At 35.6% G+C, this 16898-nt stretch overlaps 1 protein-coding gene and 1 long non-coding RNA gene across 2 annotated transcripts; both read left to right on the forward strand.

The window, feature by feature from the left end:
• The first annotated feature begins 9084 nt into the window (after window positions 1-9084).
• LOC106134381 (uncharacterized) lies at window positions 9085-10538 on the forward strand. The gene is made up of 2 exons (XR_009657380.1): window positions 9085-9899; window positions 10338-10538. It is a non-coding gene; the product is annotated as an uncharacterized LOC106134381 (long non-coding RNA).
• A 1496-nt stretch (window positions 10539-12034) lies between these two features.
• On the forward strand, window positions 12035-16291 carry LOC132903318 (uncharacterized). The gene is made up of 2 exons (XM_060951350.1): window positions 12035-13070; window positions 13444-16291. The coding sequence occupies exon 2, from the start codon at window positions 13446-13448 to the stop codon at window positions 16086-16088; it is 2643 nt and encodes an 880-aa protein (XP_060807333.1). The 5' UTR covers window positions 12035-13070; window positions 13444-13445; the 3' UTR covers window positions 16089-16291.
• Window positions 16292-16898: the final 607 nt, after the last annotated feature.

Genomic DNA, 16898 nt, shown 5'->3' on the forward strand with positions numbered 1-16898 from the left:
TCTTTAACTTTGGAGGCTATACAGTCAATTACGCCTGAAGACTGGAAAAAGGAGATAAATCATGTCAAAAGGCTTCAAGAAGAATACTGGCAAAAAGATAGATTAGTAGACGAGTTGTTCATTATCAACACTGAAAATGATAGTGAATCAGAGACAACAGATTCAGAAACCGACTCCGAATCTGATATAGATTATATGAGTGGGGTTGAAGAGCTACCTTAGATTTTTAAAATTGTGCTAATAAACATTAAAAATTAATGATTGTTTTTGTTTTATTTTAAATAGATATATAAGTTCAATTATTATAATACTTATAGTAATGTAACGTAAAGTAATATTCATACATTAAATTTTCTTACTTGACTAAAAATTTTAATTATCAAGTTTTTTTCGATTTTTATTGTTGTAGTCGAATATTTGTAAATATATTTTGATTATATATACATTTGCGTAAGTGATTAATACTAATTATTCATTATCAAAGCAATTATAAAGTAAAACATTTGATTGCAAAAGCAGTTAAACTGAATCTTGAAGTCATATGCAATATATATTTTAACTCATTTTTTGTTAGCTGTACTTTTTAGTTGCGGGTGACGTCACGGGGATGTGACTTCGACAAGGTTCCAGCGCATTACCAACTTGCGGGAATATTACATCGGAAGAGGTCTATGAACTAGCAGCTAAGGAAGTATGGGAATATAAAAAGAGCCTGAGGGAAGCTGCTAGAAGTTTCGAAATATGCCATGTAACACTTCATACGTTTATGAAAAAGAAGAAAGAAGGCTTATCGGTTGAACTGGGATATAAAAAAAAAGACAAGTGTTTAATACACAACAAGAAATTAAGTTAGCAGAATATCTTGTACAATGAGCTGTAATATACTTTGGATTACTACCTAGTGAAGTCAAAAAACTGGCGTATGAAATTGCCGTTTATCACAAGATTTCCAACATTCCTGAAAGTTGGACAAGAAATAAGTCCGCTGGTAATGACTGGTTTACAGCATTTTTGAAGAGGAACCCAAATTTGGCACTGCGAAGCCCGGAAGCAACCAGTTTAAGTCGAGCTACATCGTTTAACCGAACAAATGTGGAAGAGTTTTTCACAAAATACAAGGAAATTCTTCAGAGGTACAATCTAACTGCAAGTAGGATTTGGAACGTTGACGAAACGGGAGTCACAACAGTACAGAAACCAACGAAGATCGTCGCACAGCGCAGTTCAAAACAAGTTGGAGCATTCACATCTGCCGAAAGGGGCGTCTTGGTAACTGTGGCAGCAGCGGCCCTTACCAACCGTGTTATAAAAGCTACCATGAACGAATCTACATGTATAAAATGGTTTGGCCAACAAACCAAGTGGATCAAAAAAGGCAAAGGAGTAAAACAAGGCTGCCCTCTATCACCACGACTCTTTACCATCTTAATGGACGACATCTTCAAAACCCTAGAAGAAGAGCCTTGCATTCAACTCAATCAAGACAGAGTAATAAAGCTGCCAATCATTCTAGCCTTTGCTGATGACGTCATAATCGTATCGAGTAACCTGCAACAACTAAACACAATTTTCACTAAAGTGAAATCATTATTTAAAACAGTAGGACTTAAAGTCAATGATACAAAAACAAAATTACTCGTCCGCGACCCAGAAAACAAGAATAATAGGAACTTCTACAGTTTGGACGGCATAACAACAACTCCAGCAAAGGAAATCAGATACCTAGGCACCTATATAATCGCAACACTAAACAGAAATAATACAGTGCATGCACGTTGCAAACAAGCACTCAAAAATACCAAAATACTTAAAAACTCATAGAGGAATCCCGCATGGAATGGCAAACAAGACGATTGTTGTATAAAATGGTAATAGGACCAACAATGATACACGGCCTCAAATGCGCGGCCATAACAAAAGCCAACAGAGCAAAACTAAGAAGATATGAACGAATAATAATACTACGAGACTTGCTTAACAACACCGGCCCACATCACACAAAGATACATGAAATCTTAAATGGCAAAACAGTCACAAAGAGGATTTAATGCCTACGAATGTGCTACTAAGGCCATATCCTCCGGTGCCCAACCCCGCATTTACTTAACGCGGCTTATCAATACCAATAAAACTAAAGGTGGGACGACCCATCTTTACTTGGATAGACTCTCTAACACAAGACATGAAATATTACAACAAAAATCCCACAGAATGGGCAGATATCGCGATAAACAAAACAGAGTTTATCAAAGCAGCTCAAGAAATCTACGAACTCGAAGAAACCGACAGTGAACCAGAAGAAGAACTATGAAGAAAACTTAAAAAAGGAAGAAAAGAAAATTGCATCACATCAACGCATCAATTACCCCTCGCATTCCTAGTTAACCCAGTAGGTACTGTTGTACCTACTGGGTTATATTTTTATTTTATTGCTATAAATTGTTGTTGTTATATTTTTATTTTATTGCTATAAAATGTTTTAGATGCAACGTAAATACATTCGGAAGACCGGGACAAGGTACGAAATCGAAGATCTTCGCCGTGCAGTTGAAGAAGTTAAAAGTAAAAGGCTCACATTGGGTAAAGCAGCTATTCAATTCTCGGTATCCAAAACAACGTTGTTTTAACAACTAAAAGAAAACGAAGTGAAGACACCCAAAAAAGGTCGGTATGCAGTTTTTAATTATGAGCAAGAACAACAGCTCGAAAAATACATTATTGAGTGTGCAGCACTCTTGCTGAGACTCAGTCACACTCACTCAGAGTATGCACACTCACACTTCAAGAAATATACATTATTGATATAAATGTTAACGATATTTTGTGAGTGATAATTAACTATTGTACATCCTCTCCAGGATAAAACATAGTGATACTATAAACACATGTAACAGATCTGTACTACTAACCTATGTTTTACAATAAAGTTTTTGAATTTGAATTTGAGTGCTGCAAGTCATTCTATGGCATAACACCGAGTTCCCTGCGCAGAATCCTATCCTTCAAATACTTATGTATCAACAGTTACATAAATATATATAAATTCGAAGATATATAGCTTCAAATATTGCTCGTCGAAACGACGAATGGTTAGCTTTAATAGCTATTAACCCTCCTACGTAGGCTATAGCCTACATAAGAGAAAGTACATCGCTTATACTGTGGGTCTTGTGTGGGTGCAAGGAAGATGGAAGGATGGAGTGAAGAGAATATCGAAATAAATGGGCAAGGATCCCCTCAATGGTGGTGACCCACAATCTATCAAGACTCAAACGTTCAGCTGTCACGGACATTCCGGTAGATCCCAAAAATTCTTCTACAAACTACCTATCGAATTCACATTTACCAGGCCGGGTTATAAGATAGTACCTAACTTCTTGTTCAGGGATTCAGGTCCGGGGCCATTTGTGGTTCATGTTTTGCGTTTAGAGGATGATATTTCTGATAGTCCTACTATCCGTCTCTTTAAATTTGCCCAAACTGTGCATAAATATAAAATCCGAGGTGTTGCAGAGGGTGGTATAAAAACAAAATCGCGGTCGCATTCAAAACCTTTGATCAAGCTAACAACTTTGTAAACTACCCATTCCTTACAGAGAATAAAATGTCAGCTACAGTTCCAAGTTTTCTTGTGTACCGCATGGGAGTTGTACGTAATATTTCAACGGACTGGTTGTTGGAGGAATCTCACAAGTACTACCCAGCGCTGGAATATGCAAGAGAACGTTATGTCATTTTCCTGTCCATTCCCCCACACACATCGAATAGATTACAGCCACTTGACGTTTCAGTCTATTCGCCATTTAAGACTGCCTTCGAGATCGAAGTGAACAAGTTTCAAAAGCAAAATCCTGGACGAGTAATAGCTCAATATGAAATTGCTCGTCTTGTCAGTTCTGCATACTAGAAAGTGGCTACGCCTAAAAATGCCATGAGTGGATTGTTATACTTAGATGAAGCCCTGTATGCCCCATGTGCAGTTTACGAAGTTGCACTAGTGACAAACCCGTTTTACCTGCCCCCATAGGGCAAAACGATTTTACATAGAACATGTTAAATTTTTTGTTGATTTTTGTTTTCATTTTAAGCATTGTTAACCAGAGGTTGGTTTTAATTTTATATAATTACATGTTGTCTGATTGAAATTGCTTTGTTTCATTGTTTATCCTAAACGGATCCGTTTTGCCCGCCTCTCCCTATAATGCTTGCAATATTATCAAAGTTGTTAACGTTAAAGAAAAGTTAAAGAAAAAAGAGTTCGTATTTCCAGTAGTGGGACATTCCTATATACCTCCCGATAGAGTTTTTGCTCAAATTGAAAAGGAAGTAAGAAAATTTGAAGTCATAAATGGTCCAAATAAGTATTTGGATATAATATCTCAATTTAGCACTATGCTAAATTGTAATACAATATATATATGGCACTTACAGTTTAAACTATGCAAACGCTTCATTCTCAGGCGTTCTAAAAGAGCTGGAAATATTATATTGATTGGTGGACATCTTCATTATATGACTGATGATGGAGTGTGTAAAAATGTTTGTAAAAAAGGGAAAACAACTTCCATGCTAAATTCATCTAAAATTAGCCCAACATGTGTTATATCAGAGCCAAAGAAAAAAGATATTTTAACACTTTTAATAAGCCATTGGGGTGACGACTGGCAGAAAAATGAAGAATTGTCTTATTTTAAGTTTATGTAAAATAAGTCTACAACTACTGATGAAGAAAGAGAAGTGTGTGAATGTAAGCCACAGGAAGAAATAGAAGACATGCAAGTGTGAAAATTACATAATGTTCCACGTTTTTCATTATATTTTAAGTTGCATCTCAACGTTTTTATTATGTTCCTATTACTTGTCATTTGAAATTATATACTTAATAACATTAAGTTATTACATTTCATTACCTCAATACCAAGCATTCGTAAATATTTTGCAAAGTATCAAAATATTTATAGTTCATCTACCTAAAAACCAAGCACTGCAAGAACAGCAACATCTCATTCGATAAAAACTGCGGAATTTATTATCATTTTCTGACAGTTCACGAGCAGCAACAAACAATCTTTTCTTGTAATTATAGTAAGTAATTAGTGTTCTGGATTGGAATCAGAATTTATTTTGTCATGTTCTATGTGTTCAATCTTATGAATCTTTATTATTTTTTTGGTCTAATAGATGGTGGTGTGCTTTATTATTACGCGCTATGGCTTGTCTCTTGTCACACATATAGTGTTTTTGATAAGTGGTGTCTGGTTGGCCTAACTTTTTAAACCCATGCATTACACGGTCGTCTCAAATTCAAGTTTTATTTATTTCAATTGAAACCTCTTTTTGTTTTTTGACAATCAGCCGATTGTACACTATGTGTAATGAACAATTTAAAATAACAATGTAGTTGCAGGCACTATAGCAGCAGGTTGCGGCCATGCCCATCTTAAACAAATTTGTGCCTCCGTAGATTTGCCCCCTATGAGTCAAACTGTATATAAAAGTGCGCATAACGCAATATATGAAGATTGGGAAACCACAGCTTGGGAAGAAATGAAGAAGGCAGGGGAAAAAGAAAGGGCTGCGGCAATATCGGAAGAAACTGTCGGAGAACACCAATTCTTCAAAAACTTTTCTGGACCATCGACGGCTATGGAATCCTATCCTACTACTATTATAAAGGCGAAAGTTTGTATGGATGTTTGTTAATCTTTCACGCAAAAACTACTGAACCGATTACCATGAAATTTGGTATGTAGGTAGCTGAAGACCCAGAATAACACATAGGCTACTTTTTATCCCAGAGTTCCCGCGGGATTGATAGGGTTTCCATGCGGACGAAGTCGCGGGCGGCCTCTAGTCTGCTATAATTGTGGAAGGTTTCAAACAGTCAGTTTCCATGCACGGACTTATATATGCAAGATTCATAACGGACAAAGATAGTAGTGTTTAGGTACTCTATTTTAGAAGCAGGTCCCTATTCAGATGTGACAGTTGAATAAATCTTATTGTAAAAACCATATTTTAAGAATTTTTTGTAATAAAATGTCATATTTAAAATCCGAAACAAAATATAATTAATCGAAGAGGAAATTATTAACAATTACTAAAATTTTGTCGGCAAGTCATTATATTTGTAAATGCATAAAATATTATAAAAACATTAATGAAAATAAATCTGAAAGTATAAAAAACTTGAATAAATATATTATGTTTTCAATTAATCACGCGTTTGAAAATCATAATTTGTGTAATAAGGAAAATTGTAAGAAGGTTACAAAGGACGATTTTCAACATTTTTTTAATACCAATCTACTAGCAACGTAACCACGCTTGAAGTTTAATTGAAAACGTAGACAGCAATATACTAGTTGAAAGATTTAATGGCGTTATTGCAAAATTTGCCGGGGGTAAAAGAGTGAATTATTCATTAAGACGCTCTTATCAAGGTAGATGTGCCAGTGCTGTAATATCATTTAACACCGGAAAAATACTTACTACCGTTAGTAAAAATGTAGATAATAAAAGTCCGTCATTAAGGTGTAAAATATATGAAAAAATGAAAGAAAAAAAAGACAATACAATGCAGGAATTAAAAGAAAAAAAAAAAACAGAAATATCGTATCAAAAAAAATTAATTTTAATTATGGCATAAATGTTGATAAGCCTGATTTGGATAGTGAAAGTTTTGAGCTAGCAAAAGCAAATTTCCTTGAAAATTTAAAGAAGACAGCTAGCCAACAACAAAGAAATCCAACAACGGACTATCGTCCTGCACAGTGATTGTGGGGAATGGCTGGAACTCCGGCGAAATTTATTGACCGCTTGAAATTTCGGACGAGTCTACAAAAGGAGAGTCAGGAACAGCTGCGCTAATATGGTTAAAACATGCTTTAAAAAATGATATTAGCCACGTACAGTCTATCGAATACGGTAGAAATGAAAAAAATTCTTTGGAGGACGTCTCAAAACAACTGGGCGTGGAAATACAACCATGTGGGCTTTTTATAGATGCTACATATCCATTTTTAGGTCAAACTCCTGATGGAATCATAGATGAAGATGCGTTGGTAGAAGTGAAATGCCCCATTGTAGCATCTAAAGTTGGTGTTGATGAAGCAATTAAACAAGGAAAATGCATTTTCGGCGTTTAGACAAAAAAAGTGGTGAAATGTATGTCAATAAAAATCTGAATTGGTACATACAAGACATACATACAACAATACATACAAATAAAAATGCGTGCTAGGTGTTAGGTACGGAGAGGAGAAAGTAAAAATTGAAATTATAGATAGAGATGATACATTATATATGAATTGTTTGTTACCCGAATTGGTAGATCCTCGAGTGACAAGAAATCGACCCATTAGAGCCTCCCGAATACAATAAGGTAACACATAATGTAAAAGAACGAAGAGTTGAAAGAGACCAGTGAGTTTATAGAAAGTTAAATATAAATGATTATTGAAAAGGTTGATGCCCCTTAAATTAAGTAAATAAAACAACAATGTACATTTGTAAAGTGTTTTTAATTATTTACTTTTGATAAACTAACAGTGCCAAATATACTAACTACTATACCACCATAGCTGGGCATTAACTCGTTAATCCGTTAATCGTTAATTAACGAAGTTAACATTTTGATTAACGAATTTACTTTTAAGTTAACTTTTAAAAATGTTAACGGACACGTTAACTTCCGTTAATATGCAGTAGTCCGTTAATCGTTAATCTAATGCCTACTATTTCACCGCACGGCACCGCGGCGCGGCGCGAAACACAGGTTCAGACAAGTATGAAACGAACGACAAGTGCCGGGCGGCGCGTGGCAGCGCGTGAATGAAACAAAAACAAAACTAGATATATTTTGCCGGCACGTGCGAGTGAGAAAACTGCGAAGATATTTTTTCGTTTGATCATTTCATTACTTTGCGCCAGTGCCGCCAGTGCTTAGAGTGACGAATGTTTTGTTTGTTGTTATTATAAATTACTGTCAGTGATCATTGATGATTGATGAATCAGCCGTAGGCTACCTTAAAAAGCAGGCCTTATTTTATTTTAGGACTACTACGGATAATGGCAGTAACTTTGTAAAGGCATTTGTGCAATTCGGCTCGGAGATCGACATACTTCCAGAGTTGCCATCATGTGATTTAGAGACTGAGTTTGACCCTGATATTGCCAATCTTCTAAATACAAACTCAGAAGAAAATGATGATTTAGAATTTATTTCAGTAGAAAACATACTGAATGCTCCTGATCGTCTCTAGTGCAATGAAATCAATGAACAGATATTAGAAAACTTTAATACTTTGCCAGTTCACATGAGATGTGCTGCACATACGTTCAACCTGGTCGCTAGCAAAGATGCAGATGCTGCTCTACAAATAACTGTTTTCAAGACTCCCTACAGAAGTGCCTTATCCAAGGCACGTACTCTCTGGAATCAGCAATCACGTAGTACGGTAGCAGCAGATAGCATTCACGCTGAATTAGGCAGACGACTTGTCCTTCCAAATACGACGAGGTGGAACTCTCTGTATGATGCTATTGTCGTTCTCAACAGTATATTGGAAACAAAAAGGCCTTCTCTTCACAGGGTTATGACTCAACTAAAAATTATAACTTTCAATGACCAAGATGTGACTGTAATGAAGGAGTACGCAAAGGTAATTTCATATATGTATATAGTTTAAATTAACGTTTTAGTAATGTTATTTTCTTTCCACATTATATCAATACTTATATTAAATACTTATTTACAGGTTATGGCACCTGTCGCGAATGCCCTCGATCGTATCCAAGGAGAAGCTCATGCATATCTCGGATCACTACTACCGACGATTGCAGCAACTGTCTATAAATTAAAAAATATTAAATCTAAGGGCCTAGTAAATTGCACACCTTTAGCCAATGCCTTATTAAATAGCATAGAGAAAAGGTTTGGTCCACTCCTGAATGATGAACAGTGCCTACTTGCCGCGGCATTTCACCAAGTTCCGGTTGATATGGCTGGAAACGTATGACAGCAGTAGAGTGGATGCAGTAAGAAAGGGTATGGAAAAAAAGGTAGAAGATGCTTTAAGACAAGAAGCAGCGGAAAATTCGAAGGACAGAGGTAGTTTAACTGGCAGAGGAGCAATGCGAGTAACAACGATGATGACGAGGAGGAAGACTTTTTCAATTCTGTGACTCAGTCTATAGAAAAACCAAAGAGCTCCAACTCTTTAAAGAGTAAAGCGCAAAGTCTCGTTAAAATGTGGCTGGACATGAAATCAATAGACTCGTTCAACGATGCTGCATTCCTCGGGGAACAGATATTTATAGATCTATTTATTAAATACAATACTGCTATAGCCTCAAGCCAGTGGCTTAGCGTAGTGGGGGCGGCAGGGGCGGCCCGCCCCGGGCGGCACTTTTACGGGGCGGCAAAATTTAACAATAAATAATAAAAATATTTTGTAAATATTTGAACCATTTTATATTTTTATCGCAACTACAAATTCGGACCGATTGAAAGGAGCTCGGAATTTTTCATTGCTTATTTTGTGACGAATTCGGGGAATCCTTTCTCTTTGAATGATATTTTGTAGCGACTGGCAACAACGTCTATACTGGTTTGTGGGAATTCCCCGTTTATGACTAACAATCAGCGAGAATGACTTCTATTACATATATATTAAGTTCAATATAGCTTATTACACCTACGGGGAAGCCCCTTTAAAGTACGGGGAATTACGTGCTTTGACAAAGTTTGACAATTCAGAGAAAGTTTTATTGATGGATCGTCAGTTGTCCAATTCACATTGTCTCGTATTTTAACTATGTTACGCTTTCTAAATTGTGATTTTTGTGCAAATAAGTACGTGTAGTGGTGGTGAAATTATTGAACAACTTTTAACTGTGTGAGTATTAAATATTATATTTATCTAATTGTATGTTGGACTATCTGATATGTTTTTCAAACTTTAATTTTTTGAAGTGAAAACTTCTTTAGCGGCGTTGAGCACTTTTTCTGTAATGGGTATAAAATCTTAAACTCGCGTCAGGACACGTGACCCTGATCGAAAAAGCGTAAGACGACACGTGACCTGATGTGGGCAAGCGCAGCGGCGGAGGGCGAGGGGGGCCTGCTGTTATATAGCAACCCAAATCTAAAAAATTACAAAAATCCTGATACTTTTGATACCAGGCCCTATTAAGGGTTAATAAATTTCCAAATATTTACTTACAAATATTCAAGTTTCTACCTGTTTATTAAGATTGAGTAAAAATTGCTTAGTTTTGTTTACAACTCTAACCTCTAACTTGTACATTTATCATTTAATATTTTTTTATTTTAGCATCAAAAATGAAAAGAGTAAAAGAAAGTGGGGCATCTTACCGTAATAAGAGAAGAGCTAAGTTGGAAAATATTAGAGCAAATGAAGGAGCTTTACTTAAATATGTGAAAAGTGTTATTCCTGAGACGTCAGATTCCTCGTTAGGTTTAAATTCATCACAGACAACTTCAAACTCAGAACAAGCTGAAAAAATACAAGAACTTGACACTGTTCCTAAAGATCAAATTCCAACAACAGCTACTGCATTAGTGTCTCCATCTGTATGTCCAGACATGGACATGCATAGTTCCGAAACAGAGATTGATACAACATCAGCATTGTCTCTTATTCAATACCAAAATTTCGACGATATTGGAAAATGGCCTGAACACATAGACGACAATATCCGATTGCATCTCATTCAGCAAGGACAGGAAATAATTCAGCATATTGATACTAATTTTGCTGAAATGTCAACAGTAACACGCTCAGATTCGTGCTCCTTAAAATCAAAAGGAGAGACAAGACGGCTTACTAAGGAATGGTTTTACCGTACATTGACGGCGAAAAAGTTTTACGTACTTGGATGGCTTATTCTCCATCTAAAGCATCATTATTTTGCTTTTGTTGTCGTTTATTTGAGAACGTAAATACACCGAATGGATCTAAATTTTGCTTATCTGATGGATTTAATACTTGGTGGAAATTAAATCCTAAGGTTTCAAGTCACGAATCAAGTGCACTACACATCCAAAATTATTGTAAATGGAAGGAGTTGGAGAGCAGACTTCAAAAAGGACAGACTATTGACAAAAAAGAGCAAGACATAGTGGCAAAAGAAATAAAGAAATGGCAGGAAATTCTTATCAGAATGTTTGATATTATAAGATTCCTTGCCAAACAAAATTTGGCTTTACGTGGACATATAGAAAACGACACCAGTACCAATAGAGGTAACTTTTTAGAATTGGTTAATTTAATTGCAAAATACGATCCTGTACTTCGTGAACATCTTGTAAGGTCTAAAATGTGTGGCAAAATTTCAATCACTTATATGTCACCACAAATACAAAACGAATTTATTGCCATTTTGGGAGATAATGTTCGCCAACATATCATCGGACAAATAAAAAAGGCTAAGTATTATGCAATTATATTCGACAGCACTCCAGATCTTTCTCATAAAGATCAAACAAGTCAGGTATTAAGATACGTAGTAATTGAAAATCAGGAGGTAAAAGTAATGGAATCTTTTATAGATTTTATTGAGCATATTGAAGAGGAGAATGAACCAGCAGTGAGTGCATCGAATAATTATAGCACTAACAAAAAAACAAACAAACCAAACATCACATGGCGAAAGCATCTACAATTTGAAACTCCTGAATTTTCTTGGTCGTCTCCACCAGTTTCAGAAATTGAATCACCATTGACACCAATAGAATACTTCAATAAATATATCCCCGATTCCCTATTAGAAGAAATAGTTTTTAATACCAATTTATATGCCAACACAAAAAGCGTCCGTAACTACAAACAATGTTCTCTGACTGAAATGAAAATATTCATAGCCCTCCATATTATTATGGGAAATTTAAAATTTCCGCGCATTCGACTGTATTGGGATAGAACTTTGGATATGAAGGTATTCTTAGAAAACATGCCCAGAGATCGTTTTTTGCAGTTGAGAAATAATTTGCATATTATTGACAATAGTTCTATACCAACTGGAAACAACGACCGTCTCATCAAAGTCAGACCTTTATATAACTCAATTAGAGAATGATGTCTGGAACTGAAAATGGAGCAAATTCTAAGTGTTGATGAGCAGATCGTTCCTTTCAGAGGGAATCTGAATATCAAACAATATGTAAAAGGAAAGCCAGAGCCTTGGGGTATAAAAATTTTTATGCTTTGTGGTAAGAGTGGGCTGGTCTATGATTTTATTATTTATCAAGGAGCCACAACAAATATAGATAAAAATTATGTCTTACGGTACGGTGCATCAGCTGCCTATGTAAATCAGCTTGCTCAACGAGTAACTAGTTCTGGACATTTCCTTTTCTTTGATAATTATTTTTCTAACTACAATTTGCTCAGAGATCTACGTGAAAGAGAAATATACGCAGGAGGAACGATCAGGGTAAATAGATTTCAAAAGCCACCTCTCATCAATGATACAGAAGGCGCAAAAAAGGAAAGAGGATACTCAGAACAAGTTACCAACAGCACAAAAGATGTTGTAGTCCTCAAATGGATGGATAATAAGGGAGTAACACTTGCATCTAACTTTGTCGGGATCGGAGAGCAAGATGAGGCGCGAAGATGGAACAAAGTATCGAAAGAGTACATATCAATTCCACGCCCAGAACTGGTACGATTATATAACAACGGTATGGGAGGCGTTGATAAAATTGATCATTTGCTTAGCCTATACCGCATTTTTATTAGGTCAAAAAAATGAACGTTGCGAATGATATTCCACGCGATTGACTTATCGGTGACTAAGGTAAAACACCCAAAGCCCGACAGAGCACCATTCCTCGACAATAAAAAAGTAATTTTTAAAAAATAAGAGTTTCTTTAGCATTTCCGAACGCATTTCAAGGATAACTCATAGACAAGGATTATAAGATGTCATCGCCCATGACATATACGTCATGCGGCCATTTTTAATAAAATGGTGTAGAGCGATACATCGACTGGCGGAGTGGCCTAATAAAATCCGGTTTTATTAGCAAAATCGCTAAGGAGGTGAGTGAGAAATATAGCTCATACATGTTATTTATAATAATCTACCGAAAAAGCAAATTATTTATTGAGTTAAAACACAAGTTGACAACATTTTAGTAATATTTTTTCAATGGTAAGGTTATCCTTTGCTGTGAAAATAGGACTGTCGATTATTGGATTATTTTTTATGCCAAATTCCAATTTTCGACGAATGTCGAAACTTATTTTTTTTTTACTTGAGCATTTTAATTAATCCTTTTGCTAAGTTATTTTTGCGCTTTTTAAAAATAGTTATAACATTAAAATCGAAATATTGCTTCCAATATTCGACAGCTGTGTCGATGATTGGAAATTCCATATATACCAGTAATCGACATCAGTATTTTGTTTGCAGGAATGGCACCCAAAAAATCTTATACGCCGTTACAAATGGCGCAGGCTATTACAGCCGTCCGTGAAGGTGAAAAAATTTCAACGGCAGCGAAAAAGTTTGGTGTTCCCAGGATCACCTTACATGATAAAATTTCCGGTAAAACTCCAATTGAATGTTCTATGGGCCCTAGTACATATTTGTCAACAGAAGAGGAAGCTATTTTAGAAAAATGGATACTGGACATGGCTGAACGACACATTCCTATTACTAGAGATGAGTTGCTTGATAGCGTGCAACGTATCATCGTTGACCAAAAAAAGACTACTCCCTTTACCGACAATAGACCCGGTAAGAAATGGTACAATCTATTTCTTAAGAGACATCCTTCATTGTCTGAGAGAACGGCCCAAAATTTGACCACAGCACGAGATGCCGTTACAGAAGAAGGTATAAAACGTTGGTTTGGGGAAGTGAGCTCTTATCTTCAGGAAAACAACCTTAGAGAGATATTAGAAGATCCGTCGCGAATTTTTAACGGAGACGAAAGTGCTTTTTATTTATCACCCAAAGCCGGAAAAGTTTTAGCAAAAAAAGGTGATAAGCACGTCTACCAATCTTCTGGAGATGAAAAAGATAACTTGACGGTACTAATTACCGGAAATGCCGCTGGACAATTAGCACCTCCAATGGTAGTTTTTTCTTATGAAAGAATTCCATCCACAATTTCATCCAAATTTCCAGAAGATTGGGCTATGGGACGATCTCCGAGTGGCTGGATGTGTAGTAGTACATTTTTTGAATACATTGCCAACATTTTTAATCCATGGTTATTACAGCAAAATATACCAAAACCCGTCTTGTTTTTTTTGGATGGCCATAGATCTCACTTGACATTACACCTATCGAACTTTTGTGCTCAAAATGGCATAGAAATCGTGGCATTATATCCAAATAGCACACATATCCTTCAGCCAATGGACCTAGCTATTTTCAGGCCATTGAAAATATATTGGAATAAAGCTGTCAAGGATTGGAAATTAAAACATTTAGGAATGAATTTAAAAAGAGAAGATTTTGCCCCTGTTCTTAAGACAGCGTTGGAATCAATAACAGAGAGTTCTGTTAAAAATGGATTCCGCGCTGGTGGATTGTATCCCTTTGGCCCTGACTACGTCGATCTCTCCAAAATAAAGTCTCGCAACAAGAAGGAGGCTTCGTCAGAACAAATATTGTTTTTTGATTATCTAGAAAAAGAAATAGTGGCGAAGCTACAGAAGGAAAAGTTGCAGATATTTAATGACCTTTACTATAAAGACAGACAAAATTTAAACATTCACTTAAATGAAGAAGACCTATCGCTCTACATAATATGGGCTAGTAATAAGCAAGCTATTGAACTTTCAGGTCACGTTAATGAGCAATCTACTTCACCCCAGACCCTCGTTGAAATACCAAATCCTAATGAAATCAATCCTGCAGAATCTCTTTCTGCTACAAATGCAGATACAGATGTACAATATCAATTTGACATACAACTAGATCATGACTATTTACCACATATTACTCTATCTAATGCAGGATATGACGCAACCACATCCACTTGCACCCCAAATGACGCTCCAAAATCTAGAGAAATACTGGATAATTCATTGACTGTCGCTAGCCCAAGTTCTAACTTAAATGATCCTATTCCAACAACTTCAACTTCCTGTTCTTATACGTTTATGTTTGATATTGCCACAAAAATAACACCTTCAAAAGAATTGACAAGACCTGGGAATTCTCAAATCGGCCAAAGTTCTGCAGAAAAGACACCCGTGAAAGAGCTGACAAGACCTGAGACATCAAAAATTAACCAAAGTTCCATAAAAAAGACACCTTTGAAAGAGCTGGCAATACCTGGGACAACAAAATTTATTCAAAAGAAAGGAGAAAGTACATATATTATTCCATCACCATTTAAGCGAAATTTATTTTGGCCAGGAGAAGATGAAAACAAAGGAAAAAAAAGAAAACTGAAGGAAAAAATTCCTTTTGTTATAACAAGTAAACCATGGAGGGAATATAATGAAAGGAAAGACATTGAAAAAAAAGAAAAAGAGAAACAAAAAGAAATTAAAGCCAAAGAAAGAGAAGAAAGAAGACTATTAAAACTGAGAGAGACGGAAGAAAAAAAGAAACGACAGATGGAGAAAGAAATTAAAACCAAGGAAGGGAAAAAGATAAAAAAATCTAAACCAGATGACACATCTTCAGATAATACGGACATTGAAGTGCATTATGCAGAAAGTGAAGACAGCTTAGATATGCAAATAGATGCAGAAAAAACAGAACATGAAAAATCTGAGAGCTCGACTCAATCCGAAGATGTGCCACTGATCAGATTTTCTAAGAAATCTAGAAAATATTCCATTGGAAACTATGTCATAATAAGGTATGAAGGGGAATACTTCCCAGGCGTAATAGAAGGTATTCGTGGAAATAGATTTGAAATTAGTACAATGACCTTTTCAGTGGGAAACACATACAAGTGGCCGGAAAAAAAAGATAAAATCTTTTATGAAAAGTCTGACATCATTGAGGCAATATCCCCACCAGTGCTGTGCAATAAAAGGGGTTTCTATACGATACCCGAAATGAAAAAATATCTACCTTTTGCTATTTAACTTTTATTATATTTAAAGAGGAATAAGACTTTTTGAATATTTTGTTTTTAAGATTTTTAAAGAATTTCAAGCCATCAAGAACTTAGTTTTATAAGGCTACTTAAATAAGTACTAATATAACAATTTGTGATTTAATTTAGATATAAGTTTTGCTTTAATTGCTATTGGCAAGATCTCTTAATATAGACTGATTATTATTAAGAAGGTACGATCGCGTTCATATCTGCAGTCATAGTTTTAAAATTCTTACGGGTTAAAATAGCGTGCACTGTGGTTCCAGTAGATACACACACATATGCATATTTAAAAAGAATAAATATTCCATCAAATGAATACGGTCTTTAATACCAATGATTACTAAGTAAAACAGTTTATTATTCTATGACATATAACAAAACAAAACAGAAAGAGACGGTAATCAACGATGGCCGAACTGGGCCCGATAATTGTCGATCGAGATATCGTCGTCTCTCATTATTTGCATAAGATTTGCCTATAGAGGGAAGCCTGCGACTGCCAGACTTATGTCAATTCGATAAGGTTGAAAGTTTGTCTGCACACGTCCCTAACATAGGTAGTGGTTCCTTTGAAAGTAAGTGGGTAGCAATTTTATTACTTCGTGTGAGCAAGTGAGATCTAAGATATATTAGATAATCTCGCTTGCTCACACTCGCTTGTTCTAGTTACTAGCGTTACTTGGATTCCGAAGTTATTCAAGGATTTTTTGTCTATTTAAAAAAAAATTGTGTTACTGACAATTTTTAATGTTTCAAGGTGCCATTTGAACTAAGTAACTGACTGACTAACTAA

This window comes from Amyelois transitella, chromosome 24, assembly GCF_032362555.1.
Source record: "Amyelois transitella isolate CPQ chromosome 24, ilAmyTran1.1, whole genome shotgun sequence".
In the NCBI taxonomy this organism is placed as follows: domain Eukaryota; kingdom Metazoa; phylum Arthropoda; class Insecta; order Lepidoptera; family Pyralidae; genus Amyelois; species Amyelois transitella.